This window comes from Protopterus annectens, chromosome 12.part0, assembly GCF_019279795.1.
Source record: "Protopterus annectens isolate FY-2018-M chromosome 12.part0, PAN1.0, whole genome shotgun sequence".
Taxonomy (NCBI): Eukaryota; Metazoa; Chordata; order Ceratodontiformes; family Protopteridae; genus Protopterus; species Protopterus annectens.
Window position 1 is genome coordinate 974,939,727 of NC_056746.1, and position 27,298 is coordinate 974,967,024.

Genomic DNA, 27,298 nt, shown 5'->3' on the forward strand with positions numbered 1-27,298 from the left:
TTACAAGTGTACTCATAAATTTCAAAAGTTTACCCTCCTTTGTTATACTTTCCCTTTTGGACCCCCAGATACATCTTCACTGCTGCAAATCAAATTCCAGTCCCCACCTGTAAGTATTAGTAATCCTTGCTGAAAGCAGATTATTTCTCCTAGAATTTTCATCGGCTTCATTATAGCAGTTTTAGGTGAAATATAAATACATGCCAATGTAATCCTCAATTACCATTAGCCACCTAGTACTTCAAATCTACCATTATTATCTTTTTTATCCTCTATCAGTATTTGAGCTCCTCTTGCAATTGACTCCCAGGTATTCTGCTGAATAACCATCCTGAAAACCTTTCTTTATCAAATTGTCATGTTCGGTTCTTTCCAAGTGTCTCCTGTAGCATAGCTATTTGCACTCTACATTTTTAATGTAGTTCGCTACTCTTTTTTTTATATTTATTTGCGAAACTACTGACATTCAAAGACATTACAGAAAGCATCATTGTATTAAGTTAACCTGCTGTTGTCAGTCTTCATTCTTGACAGATGAGTTTGGTTCCGACCTGTCGGAGCTAACTGCCATTATATAGCTCATGCCAGCCAAAAAACTCTCGAGTTAAGGCTCTCTACCCACAATGAAGGTCTCTCCATTACCTCAGATCTTGTTTTTTGCAGCTTGAAAATCGGACACATCAGATGATACTCAGCTAATTGCCTTAATTATTGTTTTTGTATTAGCAATTTTTACTAAAGTATATCTGTATTTGTAATGACACTTTCTATTTTCTTGCGTGGGTAAGTGCTTTCTGTATCAATCTACCTTTACCTAATGGTAATTGTTACCATCATTGGTAACTTGTTTTTCCCACTATTTCCTTTTACCTTTTGGTAACTTGGATACCATCACTGGTATCCTTTCTCTTACATTCCTTACCCTTTTAGGTAATTTTTGTATACCATTGTTGGTAGGCCTTTAGTTTAAAAATTTTTACTATGTCTTCAACTGTCTGTTTTGCATGTGTGTGAACTTGAAATGGCAGGTAAACAAAAAGGGACATATGGATTTAAGCAATGTTAAGACTGTGGCAGAAAGATGCCCAATTCAGATGGGCATCTTTCCTTTGAATACTGTTTGGGTGTGCCCCATCTAGACACTGCGTGTAAGATTTGCCAGGGTTTCAGTGCCCATACACTGGCAGAGTGATGCAATAAACTTATTTTGAAAGGCTTGCTAAAATGCTCCTTCGAAGAAGCCCCCTCTAAGCTTGAGATATCTAAATTGTCAAAACCTGATCCCTAAAAAAGAGGAGCCATTCTGTGTCGACCTCACCATCGGCACAAGTTGAGGGTTCCATCTGTGTCATCGGAACTAAGGACAAAAGTACCTAAAATTACTGGAAAATTATCTTCGGCACCAGTGGTTCAGTCTTAATTGATACCAACAGTTACTGCACTGATAATGACTACTTAGGCACCAACCATTACTTCGGCGGTAACAATTTCTTCTGTACCAGCTTCACTCACTTGTCATTCAGTTCTAGATTCCCCCTCTGCACATCAACCTACAGTGCTGAAAATTGAGACATTTATACCTCCCAGGACAAAGTATTCCCCCTCTGTGGACCCATTCTTTGGTCAACTTCCTAGCCCTTTCATTAATAGACCAGAGTCTCCCTTGTGAATGTCCATCCATTCTTCCAGAAGTCTTTCTGAAGTGGACGTAGATTGGTGGACCACCTTTTGGCAGCCACCTGCACAGACCTCTCACTCCTGGAGCTGAGGCATATTCTCCAAGGACTCCACCAGACCTTCCTCCTTCCAAGGATTGGAGCCCATCACTTCAACTGTTCTGGTACCAGCTGTTTCCATGCCAATGGTAGACCTTACCTCTGCACCACTGGATCCGTTACACACCCAGGACCATGGTTTGGCTGTCTATTCCGAAGATCTCTGTATGGTTCCATTTGTTTGTGACACCGTCTTTGGCTCTTGGGACCATGGTGGTTTCAAACCCACCCCAGCTCCTGTTGTGGATAGCAGCTCATAGGAGCAGGGTGTGACCCCAGTTCCGAGGTGGTCTCCGTTCCAGGCTCCCATCCCTCTTCAGGTGGGCTTGCCTTCCAGATAATGGAGAGAGATTTAGCCTCGGCAAAAGCCTCAGCTTGCTGCTCCTATGTTGGAGTGTTACATCTATGTATCTTCTGTATCACAGCTGTCACAATCTATCATGTCTAAACAGCAGGCACAGGAGCTGCAAGATATCCCTGTTCAGGGTCCCTCCTATTTGGACTCTTCCTCAGAAATTCCCACTGAGAAGCCACTCCGTTGAAGGACTTGCAGGAGGAAGCATCTACATTCTCCAGACAAATCTGTCACGGAAGACTGATTAAGATGAAGGAAAGGGCTCCCCTGGTCACCCTCTGAAGATGTCTCCTTTGGAGACATTCTAGAAATCCTGAAACAGAGGGGTGATTGGAAGCTCTCAAACCCATCCACTGAGGAATGTGTTCTTGTAAGCTTTTTGTGCCCACCCATCTACTTCCTGGGTTACCCCACCCACTGACTAATTAAGCTAATTAAATAATACACAACTAGGAGCCCCAAAGGACCAGGACTAGATTCCAAAATAATGTATTACTTAAATCCAGAACGTAAAAAATAAAATCGCAAAGTAGTAAGGTTAAGCGTTTTTGTCTTGTACGTTAAAAAGATATCTTCAGAACCGTTACTAACTCCACACAAACTACTTTTCAAATAAAAAGCCAGGAACACACCCTCATTTTTCTTCAATCAAAGAAGACAACTGTAGCTAATAAGAACTTAAAGGGGTAGCAACAAGATTAGCATACCTTCAGTGTGCATAGTACATACTATGAAAAAAGTTAAGTGTAATAAAATATATAAAATTTTTAAACAAAAGTACATACAGCAGTATGCACAAAATTGTTAAATTTTGTGCAATTTGTCCTTTAGTTCACTAACGATAGAAATACTTTTATTCAGCCCAGGGGGGAGCACTCGCATCAAATCTAAATAAAGACTCAGAAGTAAAACTGCTGCTAAATCTGTAAGGCTTTTTTTTCTACTATATGTATTCTTTCCCATTTGATCTTAATTTGGCTTTCAGGCCCTATTCATTTAATCTTTAACGACTACACTTAAATTCCTTTGTGGCTATCAAAGTCAGATGTCATAATTTTGTAGTTTTAGAACTGGGAGTTGCTCACTGACTTTCTATTTTTGATGTCAATTTTTGGAAACTTAGTATTTTAAGTTTGGTTTGGAATAAAGGCTGCAATAGGACGTAGCTTGGGGTGTTTAATCTTTTTCTGTCCAGATGCATGCAACAACTGGAATGCCCACAGAGATACCTTACAAAAATGGATGCATGGCCTAATCAACATGTACTAGATGGACTGACTCCAAGCCCTGTCAGAATACTCTGTATCCTATAGATTGCTAAGAGCTGACCTGGGTCTGCCATACAAGGCATCCTCTGACCCATTAATGGTGGTTTTACTACACATAAAGTCCAGTGGCATGAGAAATACTCAGTCTGTAGATCGAAATCTGTTCTACAACATCAGCAAAATTGTTTGTAGGACAGGTATATCTCTCAGAGGATACTGCTTCTGTGGAAGAGAATCCCCATCCACATTAAACAAAGTTCATCCCTGTCCATATTAAAGTAAACCTTGGATCTGTGGATGGGAAACAGAAAACTTAACCCAGGACTTCCCCCTGTACTACTAATGGACAGACACAACTCTTAAAGGAAACTCCACCATCTCATACAGTTAAACTCAATTGTTAGGTTTCTTTTCTCTCTACAGTATGGTTCCAGCATTGTGTAGGTACCAGAAACCTGCTTGCGCTTTTTAAAACTTTTATTCCCTTGCATTGAAGTCAGAGGAAGGGCTTTTTTTTAAACTCTTCTCATACTTTGCAAAGAAATTAGTCTCCACCTGCGTGACATATCAAAGACACAGTTAAACCTGTAGTTGACCGTGTCAGGTACTGCTGTCATTCTTAGATGGGCAGTTAATCCTGCTAATATCAGGAATACAGCAGCGGATATAAAAAAAGACAAAGCTGTGGAACTGTTTCCACTGTTTTTATTGCAGAGGGGGAGGAGAACTTAACACTTGGCAAAACGAAGCGATCAGTCAGGGGTTAAAAGGCAGTTGTCAACTCTTCTAACAACTTTACATAAGCAGCAACACAGTATTGAAATTCTAAGCTTTGAATGTTGGTTATCGTTTGTGTTAAAATAACTTAAATGTAGTATCAAAGATTTCTGACGTTTAGAGAAAAGTCAGTAAATACGTTTTCTTGTAAAGTATCAATGCGTTTACCATTTAGAAGCCCCCCCCACACACATGTGCACACGCACACACCACATGTGCGCACACACACAGGCCAAAACTGCAGAGAGAGAGAGTCAGGTGTCAACCTTGTCAACTAGGTGCACTGATGCTATTCATAAAAAGGTGTTTTATGCTTTTCTGTGACATCCTTCTAGAGGGGGATGCATATCTGGTACATAAAGATCCATTGTAAGAGATTCCCACTGACTTTGAGTCAGTCCTTACAGCCGTAATATGCAGCTAAATTACTTTAACATACATTTACTATGTGCCCTTACATTAAGAACACTAAGAAAAGAAAACATATGTACTTAACTGTGTTTAAATGCACGCACACAGACTCAAAACCATATGCTTTTGTACACATGTACTTTATGTACATAGAAAAACGCATACACACGTGTGTGTGCATGTGTGTGTAATATATATATATATATATATATATATATATGTATATATATATATATATATATATATAAAATATATATATATATATGTATATATATATAAGATATAAAATATATTTATATATATATATATATATATATATATATATATATATGGTTACCTTTATATTATCGAACATTCAAATGTTCGACAATGGTATGGTTGAGACCATATCATTGAACATTTGAATGTTTGACATTGTAAAGGTAAGATAACACGGACAAAATTAAATAAGTGTCCATAGCAAGCTCCCTGCACACCCCACACCCCCGTTACCGAAATATACCAACTCCAAGATCGCACTAAAGTGTGGTTACGGCAAATGACTGAATGGACAAGTCCATATAGCGCGGAAGGGGAATATTTCCCGTTACCGCAATGTAGTGCGATCTCTGAGTTGGTATATTCAAGTAGGGGGGGTGTAGAGGGTGCAGGGAGGCTTACCCTCCTGCTGTACACCTTTTATTTTGCTTAATTTTTTTTTTGTTACGTTTACATTGTCGAACATTTGAATGTTCGATGATATGGTTTCGGCCATATGACTGTCGAACATTTGATCGTTCGATAATGTAAAGGTTTTTTATATATATATATATATATATATATATATATATATATATATATATATATATATAATGTGTGTGCGCGCAATATGTGTGCATACGTTGAATTTATAATAAAATAAATGTGAAATAGAAAAAAGAAGGGGGGGACATGAAGTTATTGAGGAAACTAGTAAAGCATATTTTAAGTCTGCATCTTTCATGAGAGAGAAAAATCCTCCCACTGAAGGCATTGGGAAGTAGCAGACAGAGTCCTCCTACTTGTCACTTGTAAATGTACAGCAAGGATCATTTACTGCAGTGAGAGTTTTCACACCTCCGCATGAGTGTGGTGGAGGGTTTGTCAAATTTTTTTGACTACAAACGATTCCTCTTACAATAGTTAAGTATTTATAGCATAGAGCAAGCTCTGGCAGATGCATAAATGAAGCTGTCAGGTAAACATAAAAGCAGCTGTTTGACAGTGCATCACAGTCCCGCCATATATTTTAATGGCATGAGAAAATGGCACCACTTCCTTATGTTTGGCATGAGTCGTATAAAGAGGACTTGAAATGTATTCTGGGAAGAAGGAATGAAAGCAAGAAAATAAGATCACGTTACCAAGGCAGGCCCCATGATCCGCCATTTTGAGAGACGCATTAAAATTGTAAAAGAAGAGGCATTAAAATAGCTCAAAAAAAAAGATGCAATGAAAAAAAATGTTTGAGTTCTAAAGTGGAGTTTTCCTTTAAATGCTGTCTCATGCATGGGTCCCTTAAAATTATCTATATGATATGATCCCAGTTATTCCCATTAGGGGTAACATTTATCAAACATGGGATGGGTATGGCCCATTTCTAGCCAAATGGGATAGATTAATTTGAGCACAAAAAGGGAAACTGGTTAGGCGTAAAGTGGTCCACAGGGGCAGCTAGTCTGATACTTATGAACCTGTAATACATGCACAGTATAGAATACACATTTTATACATCTCCATTAACAGTAATTACTACAAAATGTTTCTGCCGTAATTTCCATCCTTCAGCATTTAAGGAATTTTGTCGTGAATGCATGTCTACAGGCCTAAAAGGTGGAGCATTTATTTTTATTTAACTTTTGTTAACTGGGTAGGTGGACTGGTCCTATGATCATTTTCAGCCATGACCTCTGTGTTGTTGTGCAGTAAACTCGATGTTCTACACAAAAACTGTCCAAATATAGCGTGTGTTTTTATAGACCTACCTTAAGTTCTTTAGTTACTTTGTTACAACCGTTTTAATACGTTATGTGCCTGTATAGCCTAGTCACTCCTTGTGCACAAGTTATTATATTTACATATTTTACAGACTGACCCTCCTGGAGTAAACTGACAATGATGTCTGTGTACTCCAGGAGGGTCTCACACAGACCAGTGACTGGTGTATTAGCCACTGTCTCAAACTGAATGCAAAGAAATGCATGATCATTCCCTTCTGAACAAGTAATGTCCCTTCAAACTATCCAATCAATAACTATACTCTCAAGTAACCATGAAGTGGTAAGGACCCTGGGATTATAGATCGACCATGACCTTAACTTCAACCACCATGTGTCTACTGTTGTAAGGAAAGTTTCTGCATAGCTCACTTGATTAGTAAAGGCATCACCTCAAGAGCAAAAGTTTCAACCCCCCTATATTTGGCACTTGTCTGGCCCATAATTGAGTACAACACCCCATTTGGTATGTACCGTACTAAGCACCCACAGCAGTTGGAGATCCTTGTCTCGCTACTCTGTATCGTATAGACTTGGGGGAGACTTGTGCCTGGCCTACAGAGCAACCCAAGACCCAAACCTAATGCATTTACTGCATACCCGTAAGTTAATTGGGTCTAGGGCTACCCATTTCAGGGATCTAAATATGGTCTGCGACTTAAATAGGACATGCTAGAGGGACAGATTTATCTCCCAGCGACTGCCACTCCTTTGGAACAGGCTACCAATTCATGTGAAACAGAGCACCTCTGACACCGTTCAAGAGGAACTGGATGAGTGGATGGGGCCCTGTAAATTCTTACCAGGGATAGTGCTCACAGCCCTCCTGGACATGAGCAGTTACCACTAAATGCAGTCTTTGTTATTGACTAGTACTTGTACGGTATTACATTGAGTTGAAACGGCTAGGTTTAAAATGATCTCCAGGTCAATAACCTAGTAATCTCCTATGATCCTACACACTTTTTGTCAAAGTTATTCCGAATTACAGGTAAAAAGCAGTTTATCACCACACACCTACCTTCCTTTAAGTTATTCTGCTATGAAGAACTGAAGAGACTGGCTTTTTATACACCAAAGCTGGTACATTTCAGTGTCAGCCTGTGTGTTTGCAAGGAAGGAAATTAAAGATTTTGGAATTTCCGACTGGGGAGGGATATGGGTAAGGCAGGATGTAATCCAAGCAGTATAATTTACTGTTCGAAGATCTTCTCGTGTAGCAAGTACACTTGCCTATAACTGTACTTTTTAAACTGGTGTACATTACTGTACAACACATCTGAAAGTGTCTAAACAAGTCTGACTATAACTGTCTGAATTTTCTTACCTTTAAATATTTCTCAATTTGTATGTTGTACCCTTAGCTGATTTTCATACTAGCTTGAGAGAAATGCAGACCTGAAACTAGTGAAAGGTAAAACTGTTTAGAATTTTTAAAATGGCTAACTTTCTTCTGCAAAGTCAATAAATGAAAATGCTGGACTACCATATACCAATTCCCAAAACAGGCTAGCTTCAAACCATATATAATGTTGCCTTGTTCATTGAAAGGAGTAATTCATTTTTTTTCTTAATCAGGACAACCTTTGAGATTTGTTGCAAGTACTCAGTCATACTAATGAGTAGTCTGCTACTTTATCATTGTGCTTTTTTTGTTTTTTAATTGCTCTGTTTGATTGCCCATTGCTTATGTATGCCTATGACTGCTACATTTGGGCTACTTTGGGGGAGCAACATTGAATTCTGTAAGGCTTCGTATGCAGTCTGCTTTAGACATTGATTTAGTTAACCATTTAATGTTATGTAGTCCTATCTTGCCTCCATTACTACATGTGGGTTCGGAGCCGATCCTCTGCTCCGACTCGGACGCTTAGAAAGCCTGAAAACTTCTGATTGGCTCGTGGCTAATAGGTATCCCATGATGCATGCGCACATTCCCCAGATCTCGTTTGCCGCGTCTTCACTCGGAAGCTTCTTTTGGTTGGCCGTGGCTAAGTGATTTCGTTCTTTCTTATTCTGATTGTTCGAAGTTTTTTAACTTCTTGTGAAGTGGTTTTCTTATTGCTGTTAGCCTTATTGTGATAACTGATTGTGTCAATTTAACCGGACTTGACTTTTTTTCCTGGATTTGACTTTTCTGCTATAAAAGTTTGGGCCTGTTGGCCTTTTTTGTGTGTTCCCATGAGTGTGCGCATTCTACTATACCGTTTTACTTAGAGGTATTAGTCTGTTTCCCTTTCCTTTACACTACGTTCATTTAAGTTGGAGAACCTAGTAAAACTTCCCTTGGTTGTTGTGAGAAATATATCTAGATCTGTTTAAGTTAGAGGATTTAGTTCCTCTCTTGTTGAGTGAGTGTGTTGCTTTTTCTCTTCAATTGCCTATTGAGATGGTCATTATGTCTAAGGAACATAAAGAGCATAAACAGGATTTAAAAAGTGTACTAAATGCTCTCAAAAAATTTCCATCACTGATGGACATTAGCGTCTGTGTGTACTGTTTAGGGGCCATACATCTTCAAGAGACTTGTGTCTTTTGCCATTCCTGTAGTCCTAGAGTGCTCCAGGAATGGAAGAATAAGTTGATTTTAAAAGGATTGTTAAAACCTTCTTTCGAGGAAGACCTAGCCAGCTCGTCGTCGTCTGCTAGGTTGCATTCTTCCAGTAAAGATAAGGGCAAGACCTCCAAAAGGCCTTCTCCAGCCTCAACTTCTGTTTCTGAACCGCCACAGAAGTTACCTAAATTGGAGATGGTCTCTGTTTGGCTCCACTGTCCTCTGAGCCGATCGAGATTCTGGACATGGACATTGCAGTGTCAGCACCCAGTGCTTCGGTGCCGATCACCAGCAGTCCTCTTCTGAGCCGGTCTACAGACATTCCACCGGTATACCCTACTTTAAGATCACCTATATTACAGAGAGCGAGGTCTCCAACACTGTCCTCCAGATCCTCCCTTCAGGAGCTTTTCTGAAGACATGGAGAGAGTGGTGCTCAGACTCCTTAGGTCGTCGGCCTTGCCAAAATTTTTATCGGCTCTGACCACTTCTGTCTCTGAGCAGACTCCTGTTACCGACCCTGCACTTTTTCCTCCTCCAACCCAGATTGGGCCTTTGGAGCCAATGCTGTCGGTACCGACTGTAGTGGTGTTCTCTGCACCAGCAACCCCGGGTGGTTGTCACTGAGCAGAGCCCTGCTCTGACACTGTCGGCACTGTCCAAAGTGTCTAGGGTCCGAAGCTCTTCGATCAGGCCTGAGGGGGGACACTTGCAACCGAACCTCTTCAGTGCAGAGTCTCCCTCTTGGTGCATCAGCGCAAGTGAGCTCGGACCCTACATCATTCTCAGAGCCAATTCCTTTGGAGCCATTGGCACCTACACTCTCTCGGAGCCAGGGTGTTGTTCGGAGCCGGAGGAATTGGTTTTCCTGAAGATGAGCATGTTTGATAGTTCATCCGTACCACGTAGGAGTACTGATGCTATACTTCCTCAAGCGCCAACTACAGTCTCTGTATCCTCTCTCCCCTGGGATGGTGGAGACTCGCAGCTTCAGGACCCCCATTTGGGTGGTCCCCGATCTTCCGAGTCCTCCCCAGAAGACCCCACTGAGGAGCCCCCTTGGAAGAGATCATGTAAGAGGAAGCATGTAGACTCCCTGGATGAGTCTGTCACATCTGACACTGACCTCGAGTCGGAGGGTTTCCCTAAGTCGTCCTCTGAAGATGTCTCCTTTGCAGACATTTTGGAGATCCTCAGGCAGAGGGGTGGCTGGCCCACCATTGCCCCTTCCGATGAGGAGTCATTGTACCTGAAGGCTTTTGGGTCTCAACCCTCAGCTTCATGGGTGTCTCCTCCATTTGATGAACTGCTAGATCTAGTGAGTCAGAAGGCATGGCAGACTCTCTGCCGTGGAACCGGTCCCCAGGAGGCCGAATAAATTTCTCTCCGCCCCTAAGGACAAAGAGTTTTTATCTAAGGGTTTACCTGTTGATGTCATGGTGGTGGCGGCGGCCATTAAGAAGGAGCTAGCAGAGACTACTTCTATCCATCCACCTAACAAGGAATCCCGAACGATGGATAGGTGCGGGAAGCATATCTTCTCTTCAGTGGCTTTTACACTCAGATCGCTGAACTATCTATCGCATTTTATGAGACTTCAGAGAGATCTCCTAAAGGAGTTAGGAGATGCTCTTCAGGGTACCTCGACCGAAGCAGTCCCATCTACAATGTGCTCAGTTGGCTACCCTCACATCTATTGTAAACTCCATGTGGCTGATCTCATATACAGCTGATGGTGCAAGTAGGGCGGCGGGTTCAGGAGTCTCATTAAGGAGACATTCCTGGATGGGTCTATGCAACTTTGCTGAGCCTTTCAAGTCTACATTCACCAATGCTCCCATGGACAGATCCTCTCTTTTTGGACCCAAGGTGAAATACCCTCACCAGGTGTGAACAGGAAAGAAAGACTCTCTCTGCCGTGGGAGTCTGTTTTACCATTCCTTCTAGACCTTACCCTAAAGGTCAGAAAAGTGGCAAAATGTGGTTCAAGAAATTAGAGACCTTTCCAGGACACACACGGTGATTCCTCCTTCAGAAGCAGGGGAGGAGGAAATAATGGTAGACTTCCTAAAGGCAGGGGAGACTCACAAAATCAGGGAGGTCGCAATTCCTTTCATGACCATCCCTATCAGTGTTCCTGATGTGGAACCTGACTGTGTCTCTGGAGCCGGTCGGGGGTCGCCTGTCCTTGTACCCAGAAGCTTGGCTAAATCCCACTCGAGACAAGTGGGTACAAGACATCATTACCAGAGGTCACTCTATACCCTTTTCCCATTCTCCATGCCCTCCCAAAAGGATCCCAGATGTACCACCCAATCACAGGGATCAAGCGGCTATAGAGATAGAAAAACTGCTATTAAAAAGAGCCATCCAAAAGGTCCCAACAGACCAGACAGGATTTGGAACATACTCCAGGTTCTTTTTGGTTCCAAAAAGAACAGGGGACTGGAGACCCATCCTAAACTTCAGCAGGTTAAACGAGCATGTAAAGAAGTCCAAGTTCCGAATGGTCACTCTACAATCCATACTCCCTTTGTTGGGGAGAGACAGCTGGATGTGCTCAATAGATCTCCAGGATGCCTACCAGCACATAAGGATGGACAATGCATCAAGGAGCTACCTACGTACGCTTCCGGCTGGGAACCAATTATTACCAGTTTCAGGCGCTGCCCTTTGGTCTCACCACAGCTGGCTGGGTGTTCAAGTGCATGGCAGTAGTCACAGCTCATTTGCGGCATCAACTAAACTCATGTAATTGGTCTATTCTAAAACACCTCCCCTTAGAGGAAGCAATAGCATACTTTAACAACAAATTCCTTGAGATCCTTGATTTGCATGCACCTGTTCGTTCAAAGAGAACCAAGGCAAAAACTGCACCATGGCTTTCTATAGAGTCTAAACTCAAAATTACCCTTAGAAACAAAGCATGGGCTTTATGGCATTCTTCTAAAGACCCTCAAGATCACAGTAAATACAGGCAATCCATTTTACAAGACAAAAAACAATACTACTGTAATTTACAGACAGTAAATCAAAATAACCCTCAGTGGTTTTGGGCAGGTTTAAATAATCTACTACATCCTGGACAAACTTCAACCCCAATCCCTGCTGCTGCTATTGATAAAAAACCCCTGAAGATGTTTCTGATAGTTTTAACCAATTCTTTACTGAGACAATTCAAGCCCTAGCTAGCCAACTACCTCCTAGCTCCCCTGGTCCTGAAAGTAGCACCCCTAGAAACCTCATGTTCAGCTTCCAACCAGTCGTCACTTCACTTATCCGTACCTTGATCAAAAAATTAAAACCCACTACACTTTCTGCTGATCAACTCCCTGCAGAGTACCTACAAAAATCAGCTGATGCTATTGCTTACCCCGTCTCAATACTAATCAATCAAACCATAGTAGAAGCTAAAATTCCCACTATCTGGAAAATATCCTATGTAATCCCACTTCACAAAGGAGGCAGCTCTACTGAATTCCCCAATTATAGGCCAATAGCTATACTCTCTCCACTTGCAAAGATTATGGAAAAATGTATTCATAGACAACTCATGCACCACCTAATCCAAAATCGCCTTATGGCAGACACTCAGCATGGCTTCTGTCCTCATCACAGCACTACTTCAGCCCTCCTAGCCTTTACTAACACCATAAACCATAATCACAACAATAATTATATATCCTCAGCCCTCTTTTTGGATCTTTCCAAGGCATTCGATATGGTTGATCACCAACTTACACCCTGCAAACATTCTGTCTAGATACTGGAGCCCTCCACTGGTTTCAGTCCTACCTGAATGGTTGACAGCAGGCTGTCCTCTGGCAGAACAAACTCTCAAACCTTCTACCTAACACCCGTGGAGTACCACAAGGCTCTATACTAGGGCCCTTGCTGTTCTCCATTTTCATTAATGACCTTTATACTGTCATCCCAAAAGTCAGCTGTATCCAATATGCTGATGACTCTACTCTGATTTGCTCAGCCACATCTCCAGTAGAGTTATGGTCAGCTACCCAGACCACCTTTAATACAATAGAAAACTGGCTTTCTGAACATCATCTGATCCTAAATTCCCAAAAAACTAAAATGCTGTTATTTTCACCAACACATAGGTCTACCGCTTTCACCTTTACCATAAAATCAAATGATGGCACAATCTCCCCTGACCCATCTACAAAACTATTAGGTGTTATCATAGACAATAATCTAAAATTTGACCTACATGTTAACCAAACTATCAAAACCATCAATAAAAAACTAGGGTCACTTTACAGAATAAAAGCCTTCCTAACCCCTCCAGCTAAAATTGCCATAGCTCGCTCTCACCTTCTTTCAACCCTTCTGTATGCATCCCCTCTACTCTTGAATTTAAACAAGACTGTCCTTAAACTCTCAATTTGCTACAACCACATTGCCAGGTTTTCCACTGGGTTGCCTTTTAGGACACATCATTGCATCAATCTAAATCAGCTTGGGTGGCTTGAACTACCCAGCCTAATCCAGTGTATAACCAACTGATTATGGCCTATAAAATCCCCTCTAATCCAGACAATACTCCTGCACTTAAAAATATTATCACCCCCTATAACAATCATAGACCGCTTCGATCCTCTAACCAAACTACTAATTCAGACTAGCAAAATTAATAACACAGCCGGTGATTCTCTTTGCAAACTCTAAGTAGATCCTGGAACTCTTCCAGCTGACATTACCTAACTTTCCACCTTAGGTCAATTTAAAACTAGACGCGAACAACATTTGTCACTTAACTGGCTATGTCAATGGTATCAAGCCTGGCTAACTCTCTCTAGAATGTGTAAAAAAATCTGTTAACCAGTTTACTGTCTAATTTAATTTAATCCTGACTTGTGCTCAGGATTAACTGTAACCTGTGGAACTTTATTTAACTTGCTTACTTATGTAATCTCTGTAAATAGTCTGTTTGTAATATGTAATGCTGGTATTATGTAATGCTGTATCTGCTTACCCTTGGAGCTTTTCTCCCCGGGCCTCCGCTGAAAATAGACATGCATCCAGTCGGACTATCCCGGTCAACAAATGTAAAATAAAAATAAAATAAAAAATCAGGGAATCCAATTTTTTCCATACCTGGGCGATTGGCTCCTGACTGCCACCACCAGGCATTGCCTAATTCAATCGAGATTCCACAATCAAGTTCTGTTCCCAGTTGGGGATCTCAATAAACTGGGAAAAATCCTCTTTTTTGCCCACTCGGCCTATAACTTTTATATGAGCAAACATGGACATGGTTGAGATGTCAGCCAGACTGCCTACAGACAGAATACAGAATCTTGTGCAACAAATTTACAGAATACTTCCTCTTCAAAGAGTCAAAGCAAAGGTGGTATTGCAGCTTCTTGGGACTATGGCGTCAACCATAACCTTGGTACCTTTAGCAAGACTACATATGAGTACTCCAATGGCTCCTGTCATTCCAGTGGTTGTTTCAACAGTTGCCCCTACATCATCGGATCCTGATTACAGATTCTTGCAAAAAGGACCTATGTTGGTGGATTCAACCAGGTCATCTTACCACAGGGACTCCCTTTGTACTGCACCAACCCGTTGCCACTGTGACCACGGATGGCTCTCAGGGTGGGGGGCATTATCTTGGCAGGACTGTCCAAGGCACATGGCAAGAGCAGGAGGCCCATCTGCATATCGGTGTCCTAGAGATGAGGGCGGTGCTTCTAGTGTTGCAAGCACTTCACGGCCTTCTCCCTCTAGGGACGATAGCTATCCAGACCGACAACATGTTGGTTGTCTGTTATCTAAACAAACAAGGGGGAACCAGATCATATCCCTTATGTCGAGAGGTCATACGAGTTTGGGATTGGGTGATTTCTTCCCAACGCTTTCTCATTGCAATGCATATCCCGGGGACTTCCAGCGTAATAGCAGACAAGCTAAGCAGGGCAATTTTGTTACCTCACGAATGGTCCTTGAACCAGAAAATAGCCAGTATGATCTTTCACAAGTGAGGACAACCCTGCTGCAACCTCTTTGCCAGTCCCATCAACACCAAATGCAGCACCTTTTTCTCTCTCATCCCCCCCACCTCCAGGGGAGTCTCCAAGAGATGCACTAGTCCATGATTGGCCCCCAGGACTCCTTTATGCTTTTCCTCCTTTTCCACTCATCCCCAAGGTTATACAGAAAGCAATGCTGTTGGGAAGCAAGATGATCCTAATCACCCCTTACTGGCCTCGTCAGATTTGGTTCCCTTTTCTCGGGCCTCACCTGTTGGACTGACCATGGACGCTGGATTCAGTGCCAGACCTCCTGATACACATGTCAGGTTCTCTTCACCCCAGTCTCCACACTCTCAAACTGACAGCATAGCTGCTCCAGTTCCATCACTAGTCAGGCTTCATGATTTGTCTCCAGCTGTAACTCATATTACCTATCTCAAGCCTTCGACCAGAACATTGTATCATAGTAAATGGAAGAGATTTTCCATTTGGGCACACAATAGAGAAGTCTATCCTTTTATAGCTCCCATTACTATTGTTCTGGAGATTTCTGAACTTTCACCAAGGTTCAGCGGCTGCTACCCTCTGAGTTCAACTAGCAGCAATATCTAATTTTCATGTGAGGATTAATGATTCCAGCCTTATGTCTCTCAAACTGTGCAAATCCTTTAAGAGTTCCACGATGTTAAGACCTCCTGTATACAAGACCCCATTCCACCTTGGGACCCGAATTTAGTTCTGTCTAGACTTACTCTGCCACCCTTTGAGCCAGCCCATAGTTGTCAGTTGAAGTTTCTGTCTTGGAAGACTCTGTTTCTGGTAGCAATAACCTCAGCCAGGGGAGTTTCTGAATTACAAGCTCTGTCTGTTAAACCTCCATACTTAATTTTTCACAAAGGTAGGGTCTCTCTCCAGACCAACCCTTCCTTTATTCCTAAAGTCTGTTCTCAATTTCACTTAAACCAAACAATTGAATTGCCAGTGTTCTTCCCTATTCACTCCAGCAAAGCAGAGTATACATTCCACCAATTGGATGTACACAGGCAACTACGTTTCTATATCCACCAGACCAAAGAATTTAGAAAATCAGAACAGCTGTTTATTTCCTTTGCTGAGATGAGAATGGGCTTGCCAGTTTCCAAGGTTACACTTTCGAACTGGATCTCTAGTTGTATTTCCTTTATTTACAGTTCTCGGGGAAATGAGTTGCCCTTTAAAGTTAAAGTGCATTCCACCAGGTCTTTCTCTACTTCTGCTGCTTTCCAAGCCAGGACACCTATTTTGATAGTATTTGTGCAGCAGCAACATGGGCTACCCCTCATACCTTCATTTCCCATTATAAATTGGATTTAACTTCCAGGGGTAGAGCTTCATGTTTCCACGGTACTCAGGAGCATCTTCCAGTGAGAGACCCATTCAAGATGCTAGGGATGCTGTCCCACATGTAATAATGGAGGCGAGATAGGACTATATAACATAAAGAAGTTATGTACTCACCATAATGTTCCATGTATGTATGTAGTCCATCTCGCCGAACATTATTACGAACCCACCAACCCCCTTCCTGGAGGATCTGGATACAGTTTTTCTCTTTCTATAGTGTTTTTTTTGCCACAAGGACTCCTTTTATTACAGTTTATTCTTTCAGAACTTTGTTCCTTTTTCATATCTGATTCTGGTAGACTAGTAGCAAACAAGATCTGGGGAATGTGCGCATGCATCATGGGATACTTATTAGCCATGAGCCAATCAGACGCTTTCAGGCTTTCTAAGCGGCCGAATCAGAGCAGAGGATCTGCTCCGAACCCACATGTAATAATGTTCGGCGAGATGGACTACATACATGGAACGTTATGGTGAGTACATAGCTTCTTTTTACATAAACAGAAGTCTCAAGAATAAAGATAAATCTCTGTATCCATGTGTATTTAATTGGTTTACTATCAAAATGACTAAAGTCATTACAAAAATCCATTCAGAACCTTGAACGGAAAGGCCGGATCACAAATTTAATTTGGGTGAAATGTTGAATCTGCTAAATGAATTCACAAGATTTAACAACGTCTCTGAACATAAAACATGATGTCCACATAGGAGCTCAAGTATAACTTACACTTCGCATCACGTCTTTGCAGGGGTGCAAGCCCCCCTGCGTTACACCCCCTAACTATATATTTCAACTCCAAGATTGCACTACAGTGAGGAAAAGGATGAATGTCCCAATCTGCACTGTATCGCGATGTCTAGCCCTTAGATCAACTTCATAGCTGCGAATGCACAGTGGCATTAGCTTATATGAGCTACCGACGGTAGGCAACACAGCATTCAACTATCTGCTGTCCGATTGTGCCATCTGCAGAGCATCTGCATTCGGTATTTTGATAGTAAACCTATTTAATCTCATTCCTTCTTGTGTGTGTGACTTTGTGGTGCATGTTTTCTTGTCCACTAGACATACTTTCCAGTTGTATAAGAATTGTTGTATATTCAACTTCTCCAAAATTTGGCAACCCTTTGCTGTTATCTTACAAGAATTTTAACTCACTTCTACAAATCCAGCATAATGGACCTGTTAAGTGTGTTTGTAAATACTACATTTACTACCATTGTATAAATTGTATTTCCTAACTGCATTGTGTATCCTTGCTGTATTAAATATACTGCGTATGTTTGCTGGGTTTTTTTCGTATAAATATGCATTATTTTTTTCTTCATGTATTTGTGATATTTTGGAGCTTTTCTCCCCAAGCCTTTGCTGAAAATGGATATGTATCCAGTCAGACTATCCTGGTAAACAAATGTAAAATAAAATAAATTGTGTGCTTTGTAAGAACTAGGTCAGTCCTGTATGCTTCAACAAACCTGACGAAGGGGTGCCAGATGTTTGTGGCTTGATTTTATAGCATCACAAGTAATGAATGTCAGAATTATAGGTCACAAGTGTGCATTAAAAATGGTTATTTGCCAATGCATTTTCCTTAGCCTAGTAACCTGTAAACCAAATGATCTCAGGAAGTCTTTTTAAGCCTAGCTATGCTTTTCCAAGGTGAAAAATCAAACCCCGTACCTTGTGTTTGCGAGGTTAGAACCTTAACCATTATGCCAATCCCTCACTTTTAGTTCACTTTTACATGATGACTCTCAGATGTGCTGTAAAAAGTTGAGCTTCTTTTGAGATAAGGCGGTTAGAATCTGTGAATTCAGACTACAGTGCATCAGTACAAAAAATGGAAAAAATAGATATTTGCCATTTACAATGAGGTGCAATGACTGTTCCTTGTATAAAGGAAGGAGGTGTGAGGGCAGTTTCCAACTGGGAGGAAATACATTTTCATTTTTTTGTGTATATACTCTCTCATTGCAAGTATGTAATCTTTGATATCTCTGTCTTTAAATTACTAATCGTGTGGAGTGATGGAAGACGTACCACATATGCTTGATAAAACATCACAAAAAGTTTTTTTTCTCTCTCACTGTTTACCTTATTGTATAGTATCAACATTTTGTAGATCACTTTTTTGATTAGAGCAGATTCGCAAATGACCATGTTCTAAAGGAGTTTTTTTTTTTATATAAACACTAGCCATAGACAAATATGCATTCCAAAGTGAATTAGTAAAATAAAAAATGCTGCATTAAATGTTTTGCTAAAATATATTTTTGGACTGGTGCTATAGACTAATCTCAGCAGGCAGTGTTTTCTTTAGGCAGAACTCTAAGTGTAAAAGTAATGATTGATGAGAAAGGCCGGTCCAAGGGCTTTGGATTTGTCAACTTTGAAAACCATGAAGATGCACAAAAGGTGAGTGTGGACATTAACTTTGGTTACTTTAAATTTCATCACTGTTATGAATTATTTGATACATTGACTTCACAGTACTGCAGCTGTCCTAGCTTCACCATTAGTGTTATTGACCAAGTAAAGGGGGATGTTCTTCGTCTCACATTGCTGCAGTCATAACCTGTGGGTAGTCCGCTGTCCTCGGTCGGCCCGAATACCAAAGTGTTAGGCTGGCGTCGGTCATGGTCGCTCAGATCTGACGTCAGTACGCAGTGGTACTAAAGCGCATGACCGATGCCATATCCTCAGTCTTTCTTGCCGCATGGTCCAAAGCAGAAGCAGCGTTTGCAAGTGCCGTTCGGCGTCCTGAAATTTTCGTATTCTGAGTTTCAGACCGAAGACCAAGTTGGGCTAAGTAACCCGTTGGGGAATATTTTTGTCTTTTCTTGCCTCAGTTAAATCCGGATGTCAGAAAAAGTTAATAATTGTATTTCTTGTGGGAAACAGATACCTCATAGGGACTACCACTCTCTCTGTATTCCTTGCTTGGGGCCTGAGCACGACGTAGTCGGGTGTCGCTTTTGCGCTAGATTTAATAAGCGCACCATTAAACGCAGGTTAGATTGTGCTAGACTTGTTTTCGGTAAGCGGTGTAACTACAACATGCTGTCGGATCCTCCGACGCCTGCTACCGCTAAGAAGCGAAAAGATAAATCGTTAAAGTCTAAGCATGATGAGTCGTCTGTTGCGGATGCCGGTTCTATGGAAACTACGGTTGAATCTGTGGATCCAGCCGAGGTTTCAGCTGAATCACAGGGGGAGCCTTTAATCTTACAGGAATTGGCCTCTCAGGAGTTAGGTCAGGCCGAGGGGGCCTCTCAAGTTTCTGTAGTTTCTTCTTTACATAAGGTTGTTAGGCCTTCTACTTCTGTCACTAAAGCCCCTTCTAAAGCTAGACCTGGTCTTTCTGGCACAGGCGTCAGCCCTAGTTCTTCAGGCTCTGTTCCTAAAAAACATATGCTGAAAATGGCAGAGGATTTGATTACTTTAATCAGAGGTTCTATGCCCCCTCCAGATAAGAAGCCTAGGGTGGAGACAGAGGTGGAGGGATTGGAGCATTCCTCAGATTACTCTGAGTCTTCAGCTGAGGACATCCAGGATTTTCCTCCCTATTCTGAATCGGATGCAGAGGATTCCAGTCCTTCTGCTTCTCCTCCAGAGGATTTTTCCTTTTCTGAAACCCTGCACTCCATGAGGGAGCATTTTAAGTGGGAAGGTCAGGATTTTTCTGATTCTCGTAAGAGGCTTAGGGAATTTTTGTTTTTACCACAACATAGGCCCTTGGCTATTCCCCCTGTTTTGGATGTTCAGGATGTTTTTTCTGAAGCTTCCCTTAATCCTGATTCTTTACCCCCTGCCCCTGTCAAGCCAGACAGGTATTACAGAGTTCCAGAGGCTCATAAATATTTGTATAAGAGGTCCTAGAGCTGACCCGGAAACTATTAGTCAGGGACCTAAGGGTGTCAGGGCTTCTGTAGTTAAGAATCCAGTTCCTCTGGATAAAGATTCTAGAGCATTGGATAGGTGGGGTAATAAAGTGTATACCTCCTCCACGCTGGCTATGAGGGCTTTAAATTGCCAGTTTCATATGCTGAAGTACCAGAATTTTCTGTTAAGTCAGTTGAAATCTAAGGTAGATGCTTTAGCTGAGGGTATAGAGTGTAAGGAATTGCAGGACTTAGTTCATGCCTCTGATCAGGTAGGTAAGCATTCCTTGCAGTGTGGCTTTGATGCTCTTCAGGCTTCTTCCAGGGTGGCTGCCACTGGTTCAGTTATTCGTAGGCACGCCTGGCTTAAAGATCAGAATTTGTCAGAGCATGTTAAAGCTCGAATTTTGGATGCTCCCCTTCAATCTGAAGTTCTTTTTGGTTCCCCTGTGGAGTCAAGTTTTGAAGAGAATGGAAGACAAAGCTAAGTCCATGCAGACGGTTAAGGAATTTTTACAAGTGCAGCCCCCTAAGTTTAGCAGAAATTGGCCTGCAAAAGGATGGGCTTATCCTTCTTGTGATTTTCAGTCTAAGGGCAGATCTAGACGTGGTAGGGGCAGAGCTCATGCTCAGGGTTCTTTCAGACCTAGGACGTGGAGTTCTCCTGCACAATCTTCTGGTGAGGGCAGGGGTCAGCCTTTTCGTAAACAGACCCAATGACCTGTATCTCCAGCTGCCAGATTCCTCCTGTCTGGCAGCTCCTCTAGGAGGAAAGTTGGCACTTTTCAAGCAAAATTGGCTTTTGGTCACCCAGGACAAATGGGTGTTGGACATTATAAATCGAGGCTACAAGTTTTATTTCCACACCTTGCCTCCTTTCAAAGGCATGCTGGACGTACCTCCTCAGCAAAGGCTGGAGGCTCACAAGCAGATTTCTTTACTTTTACAAATGGGGGCTATCCAGGTGGTACCTCCGTCAGAGGTAGGCCTAGGATTTTATTCTCGCCTGTTTCTTGTGCCAAAGAAAGGAAACACTTGGAGGCCAATTCTGGATTTGTCCATTCTCAATACATACCTAGACATTCCAAAGTTCAAGATGTTAACTTTGCAGCAACTTCTGCCTTTGCTAGGCAAAGATCACTGGATGGTAACTCTGGATCTCAGAGGCTTATCTTCACATTCCTATCGGGCCCAGCTGCAGGAGGTTCCTGCATTTTCGGGCTGGTGCTTTTCATTATCAGTTCTCTGCATTGCCCTTTGGCTTATCTACTGTGCCCAGGGTGTTCACAAAGGTCCTGGCTCCTGTGATATTCTTCTTAAGACTAAGAGGAATACAAATTTATCCTTATCTGGGCGATTGCCTGATTCTTGCTCAAGACAAAGTCAAGTTACTTCAGCATCTACAGTATGTAATGGCAGTTTTAAGGTGCCTAGGGTATTCTGTGAATGAAACAAAGTCCAGTCTAGTACCCTCTCAGGGCATGTGCTTTCTGGGTGTGAGACTGAATACAGCCTCTCAGATGGCTTTTTTGACCCCGGACAAACAAAGAAATCTTCCCCTATACTTCCAGCAATTGTCCCTACTGTCCAGGCTGACTGCAAGGACAGTCCTTCAAGCCTTGGGGTTCATGGCATCTTGTATTCTGGTACTTCCCAATGCCAAACTACATATGAGGAAGCTACAAGGTACTTCCCAATGCCAAACTACATATGAGGAAGCTACAAGGTACTTCCCAATGCCAAACTACATATGAGGAAGCTACAGTGGTATCTCAAAAGTGTATGGACTCAACACTGCCACGATTTGGACACTGTCATTCAGATAATACCTTGCATCCAAAAGGAATTTTTGTGGTGGGCTCAGGAATGTCACCTAAACAAGGGACTCTCTGTGACCCGACCAGAGGCGAGTCAGATCTTAACGACGGATGCCTCAGACATGGCTTGGGGAGCACACTTCAATGGGAAATGGATTCAAGACACGTGGCCTCATAGACTACAGCATTTGCATATCAACATGAAGGAGATGTTAGCAGTCCAATTTGCACTGATGGCTTTCAAGGATCTACTTCAACCGGGACAGGTGTTGATTCAAACAGACAACACAACAGTCATGTGGTACATCAACAAGCAGGGGGGAACCCATTCGTACCCTCTTCGCAGACAAGCTAGGATTTTGTGGGAGACTGCTCTGAGTTTGCACGTCACTCTTCAAGCAAGGTTTCTGCCAGGAGCACAGAACTCCTTAGCAGATGTTTTGAGCAGACAGATGGTGGATCCCCACGAGTGGAAATTGGATCCTCATGTATTTCAACAGTTGACAGTGGCTTGGGGAACTCCAGACATAGATCTGTTCGCTTCTCCACTAAATTTCCAACTGCCAAAATTTTGCACAAAGATGTTTCACCCAAAAGCTTGGAAAGTGGATGCTCTATCTTTCAGTTGGAACAACCTTCACGTCTGTGCTTTTCCTCCTCTGCCTCTCCTTCCCAAGGTGCTCTTGAAGGTCAGACAGGACAAGCCTTGCATGATTTTAATAGCTCCAGATTGGCCACGTCAGCACTGGTATCCTCTCCTGAGGAGTTTAGTACAGGAACCTCCTTGGCCTTTGCCACCAATTCCACACCTTTTGTCCCAGGCAAGCAATCATTTCCTCAATGTCAAGATACAGTCCCTGCATCTGACAGCCTGGCATATTCTGTTTTAGACCCTAGGGGGTCGCAGCTACCTCAACAAGTTTTGATTGTCATATTGGAAGCCAGACGACCTAGTACTAGGAAAGTTTATGCTGATAAATGGAGGAGATTTTTTCTTTGGAGCACAGCAAAGAGCTTTGATGTTTCGGTGCCTAATTTGAGTGTTACACTACAGTACCTTACAGAATTATTAGACAAGGGTTTGTCTTTCTCCTCCGTGAAAGTTCATGCTGCAGCCATTTCTGCTCACTATGATTGTGACCCACCATTATTTTCTCACCCTTTGTTTAAGCAATTTCTTAGAGGGGCAAAGAACATAAGATTCCCACGTAGAGCTCCTACTCCTTCCTGGGATCTCAATTTTGTGTTGGAAAAGCTTACTTTACCTCCTTTTGAACCTGCAGCTACATCTGAGTTGAAGTTTGTCTTGGAAGACTGCTTTTTTGTTGGCCATTACTTCTGCTAGGAGGGTATCTGAATTACAGGCTCTAATGGCAGTTGAACCCTTCCTGATATTCCATAAGGATAGGGTATCCCTGCGTACTAACCCTACTTTTATGCCTAAAGTTGTTTCTAATGTGGCCTTAAACCAATCTATTCATTTGCCTACTTTTTATGCTGATCCCCAAAATAAAGGGGAAAAATTTTGCATTCTTTGGATATTCACAGGCAGTTACGCTATTATTTGAGCAGAACTAAAGGGTTCAGGCAGACTCAACAGTTATTCATTTCTTTTGCTTTGGGTTCACAAGGAAAAGCTGTTTCAAAGCAAACTATTTCTAAGTGGATTGGCCATTGTATTGCTTTTTGTTATTCTCATCATGGAAAGGATGTTCCGGCTGGGATCAGACCTCATTCCACTAGGGCTACTGCCACTTCTACTGCCTTTTAAGGGAGTAGCTACTAAGGATATTTTGGAGGCAGCTACTTGGAGTTCAGTGCACACTTTTACTAAACATTACCATCTCCTCTTTATTCTAAGTCTAGGGCTGGGTTTGCCACTGCAGTTTTACAGGGCATGTTAGCAGCTCCTAATGCTTTTTAATTTTGCCAACCTCCCTTACCTTTGCTTTGGGATTCTACCCACAGGTTATGACTGCAGCAATGTGAGACGAAGAACATAGTACAGTTTTGTACCTACCATAAATGTAGATGTTCGAGGATCCACATTGCTGCAGTCCAATTTTCCCTCCCTCCTTCCCCTCTGTAGTTTGGGGTTGCTGTGTTGCTTTTGGGGTAATTATTTTTTCTACATTGGTGGTTGGGTATTTTCTATTTTTGGCTATGGCCTTTTCTTTTTAGGCCTTCTGACATCTGGGGCAAGAAAGACTGAGGATATGGCATCGGTCATGCGCTTTAGTACCACTGCGTACTGACGTCAGATCTGAGTGACCATGACCGCCAGCCTAACACTTTGGTATTCGGGCCGACCGAGGACAGCGGACTACCCACAGGTTATGACTGCAGCAATGTGGATCCTTGAACATCTACATTTATGGTAGGTACAAAACTGTACTTTTCTGACTTCTGGTATACTGAGAGCATTATGGCTACCATTTAGGTAGAAGCTGTAAAGAAATTGTTAAAGGTGGTTGATGCAAAGGCCAGGGGAAAGCTTTTGCTGTTCTGTTTACCTCACTGCACCCATGCTATTTCTTGCAGCTCTGAGCTTGCAAGGCCTCTTGGTCATAAGGTGTCATTTTAGTGCCAACTCTGTTACTTTTAACTCCTGAAAAGAAAGAAGGGCTAGCCTGATGCAAACTTTCCTACTCTGCTGACACTTCTATTGACCTGTGCTCCTTTCTGAACTTTGTCTAATAAACTGATGTGGTTTGTACAACTTCATGCAAGAAGAGTTCATGAATCATGCTTTTTTTTTTTAAGCTTAGCACACTTTGATATTTAGGGGGTTTTGGTGAGGTTCATTTGGGGAAAGTTTAAGAACTGCAATGGCAGATTCTGATCTGGTCCTGATACAGTAAATTGGCAGATTTTTTTTTAAAACTAGTTAAGCCCATGGGAGATGCATGTTAATTTTCAGGAGTAACCTAAGACCACTGTCTGGTAAAGTAACTTTGTCTTATACGGGAGAATGGAGGCTGAACGAATCTAACCGTAGAGTACAGGAAGCAGCAGCTCAAAGCCTTCATCCTTTACAAAAACTGCCAGATTTTTTTTGTACTTATTAATGGATCAGTTGTTTATTTCATGTTTGTGTTCTTTTTAGGCTGTAGCAGAAATGAATGGAAAAGAAATTAATGGCCGTGTTGTCTATGCAGGAAGAGCACAGAAGAGGATAGAACGCCAGTGTGAACTAAAGCGGAAATTTGATCAACTTAAGCAGGAAAGATTTAGCAGATATCAGGTAGCTTGGCTACATCACCACCCCTTTTATGCTTCTTGAATGCTATGCAAACACATGTCCTTGGAATATGTTGGTTGTTACTTGGCAAGTAGGCTTTGTTAAATAGTGATGCTTTCCGCTAACCAGTAGGGAGTGATTTGATGTCTCTCATCTGTTCCTCAATGCCTGGATTTCAGATGAGTCCTCCAAGCTGAATTCAGCCACTTCTCAGACTTTGGATCCATATCTCAAGCTCCTCCCCTTACCCATAATCCTTTCCCAAGCCACAGATTTCCTTGTCTTTCATTTGCCACTTCCAGCAATCAGACATGGTTGATGTGGATCGAGTGTTTAGGAGATAAATGACTTACTATTATTACCTTTTCCTTTTTCAGGTATTTGACCTTTTCCTTACTCATAACACTCCTGTTTAAAAAATAAAAACTATATTGCTATAATTATATAGATTTTTTTTGGTAGTTTTTGCTGTTTCACTCTAGGCCTTGTGCTCCCCCCCCCCCTTTCTTCTTTCTACTAGATTACTAGTAGATGTCCTGACTAACTGTTGCAGTATTCTCAACAGATGGGTTGTAGCTTGCTAATGTCTAGCTGGACTACCAAACCTTTACCTTTGTATGTCTGGCAAATGACTTCAGCTCATAGGTGTTAGGGTATAAACGCAGGCAGCCATGCAAGATCCTCTGACATGTCCAAGCCAGCAGTGGCTTGAGCACCAAGGAAGAAGAAAGGTCAACTAGGAGGGCCTGAGTGGGCATCCTGAGGTATTTTATACCCACATGAAGATAATTTTTTTTTTAACCTTGCAGTACGTTTATTGTCTTGGGGCCTTTGCATCTTGAGGTTGAGTATGAGGTCTATTCAGGCTTCAACCACTGAGTCCTGTTTGAGTGCAGGCATAAGCTAGTTAAGGGTTTACTTCCTCCTTCGTCTTTAGTGTCTAGAGCCCCCCCCCCCCCAAAGAATCTAGTGGAGAAGTCGCTGAGTAAAGCATAAAGAAAAACCAAGGGAGTCCGTTTCCCCAACCACTGTCCGTACTCTGCTCCAATCTCTGCTTCACCATTCAAAATGTCCAAGGCCTCTGATCAATTCATTTCTTCAGATTTGGCACTCTTTTCCACTGTCTTCTCCCTGTAGACAGCATAGGTGCTCTCTGGACCCATTTCTAACAAGGCTACACCCTCCATTTTCACAAAACACCACATAGTTTCTAGACCTCCATCCATCTCCTCACCCTTCAGGTCAACCAGGAGTCTGTCCAAAGCAGATGTGGGCAGAATGATGAGATTTTTTTTCAGGACTCCATTTCAGTTGGGAGCACTACAATCTGTCTTTCTTTGGACCCATGAGCTTTGGACTATATTACTCCTGTTATGTCTCAGCTTTCAAGGTGCTGAATCCAAGATTTCTAGGACCGTCTGGGTCAGATCCAAAGGCTTGGCCTTCATTGACTCTGACTTCTGTGATCAAACCAACACCAGCCTTGTCTGAGCCAGAGGTATCTCTTATCTGTAGTTTCAGTGCTGGATCCAGGGGTAGGTGTTTGATTCTGAGGGTTTCGGAGCTATCCCTTCCCCTTGGACCTTCTCCACTAAATGGTTTGTCTCTGACTTTTCCATCACAGCAGGGTCATGGGGAACTAGTAACCAGAAGTCTTGGATTTCTTCAGGCAGGTGACTTTGGACCCTACTGGGGTAGTCTTTGGGCTTTCCTTAGGCTTCTACATCTGAGGTAGTTGAGAGATCTCTACATGACTGGAGATGGGACATCCTTGCCCCTCCCCCCAAAAAGGCTTGCCCTGCATCCGCTCATTCTGTATTA

At 42.2% G+C, this 27,298-nt stretch overlaps 1 protein-coding gene across 1 annotated transcript in view; it reads left to right on the forward strand.

Annotated features, from left to right (window-relative positions):
* The window catches only part of LOC122816237 (embryonic polyadenylate-binding protein-like), a 457,099-nt gene that overhangs the window by 273,814 nt on the left and 155,987 nt on the right, over nucleotides 1-27,298 (forward strand). The window contains exons 6-7 of the mRNA XM_044088980.1: nucleotides 18,859-18,953; nucleotides 25,343-25,480. Of these exons, the coding sequence (XP_043944915.1) occupies nucleotides 18,859-18,953; nucleotides 25,343-25,480 (233 nt within the window). The remainder of the gene's footprint in view (nucleotides 1-18,858; nucleotides 18,954-25,342; nucleotides 25,481-27,298) is intronic.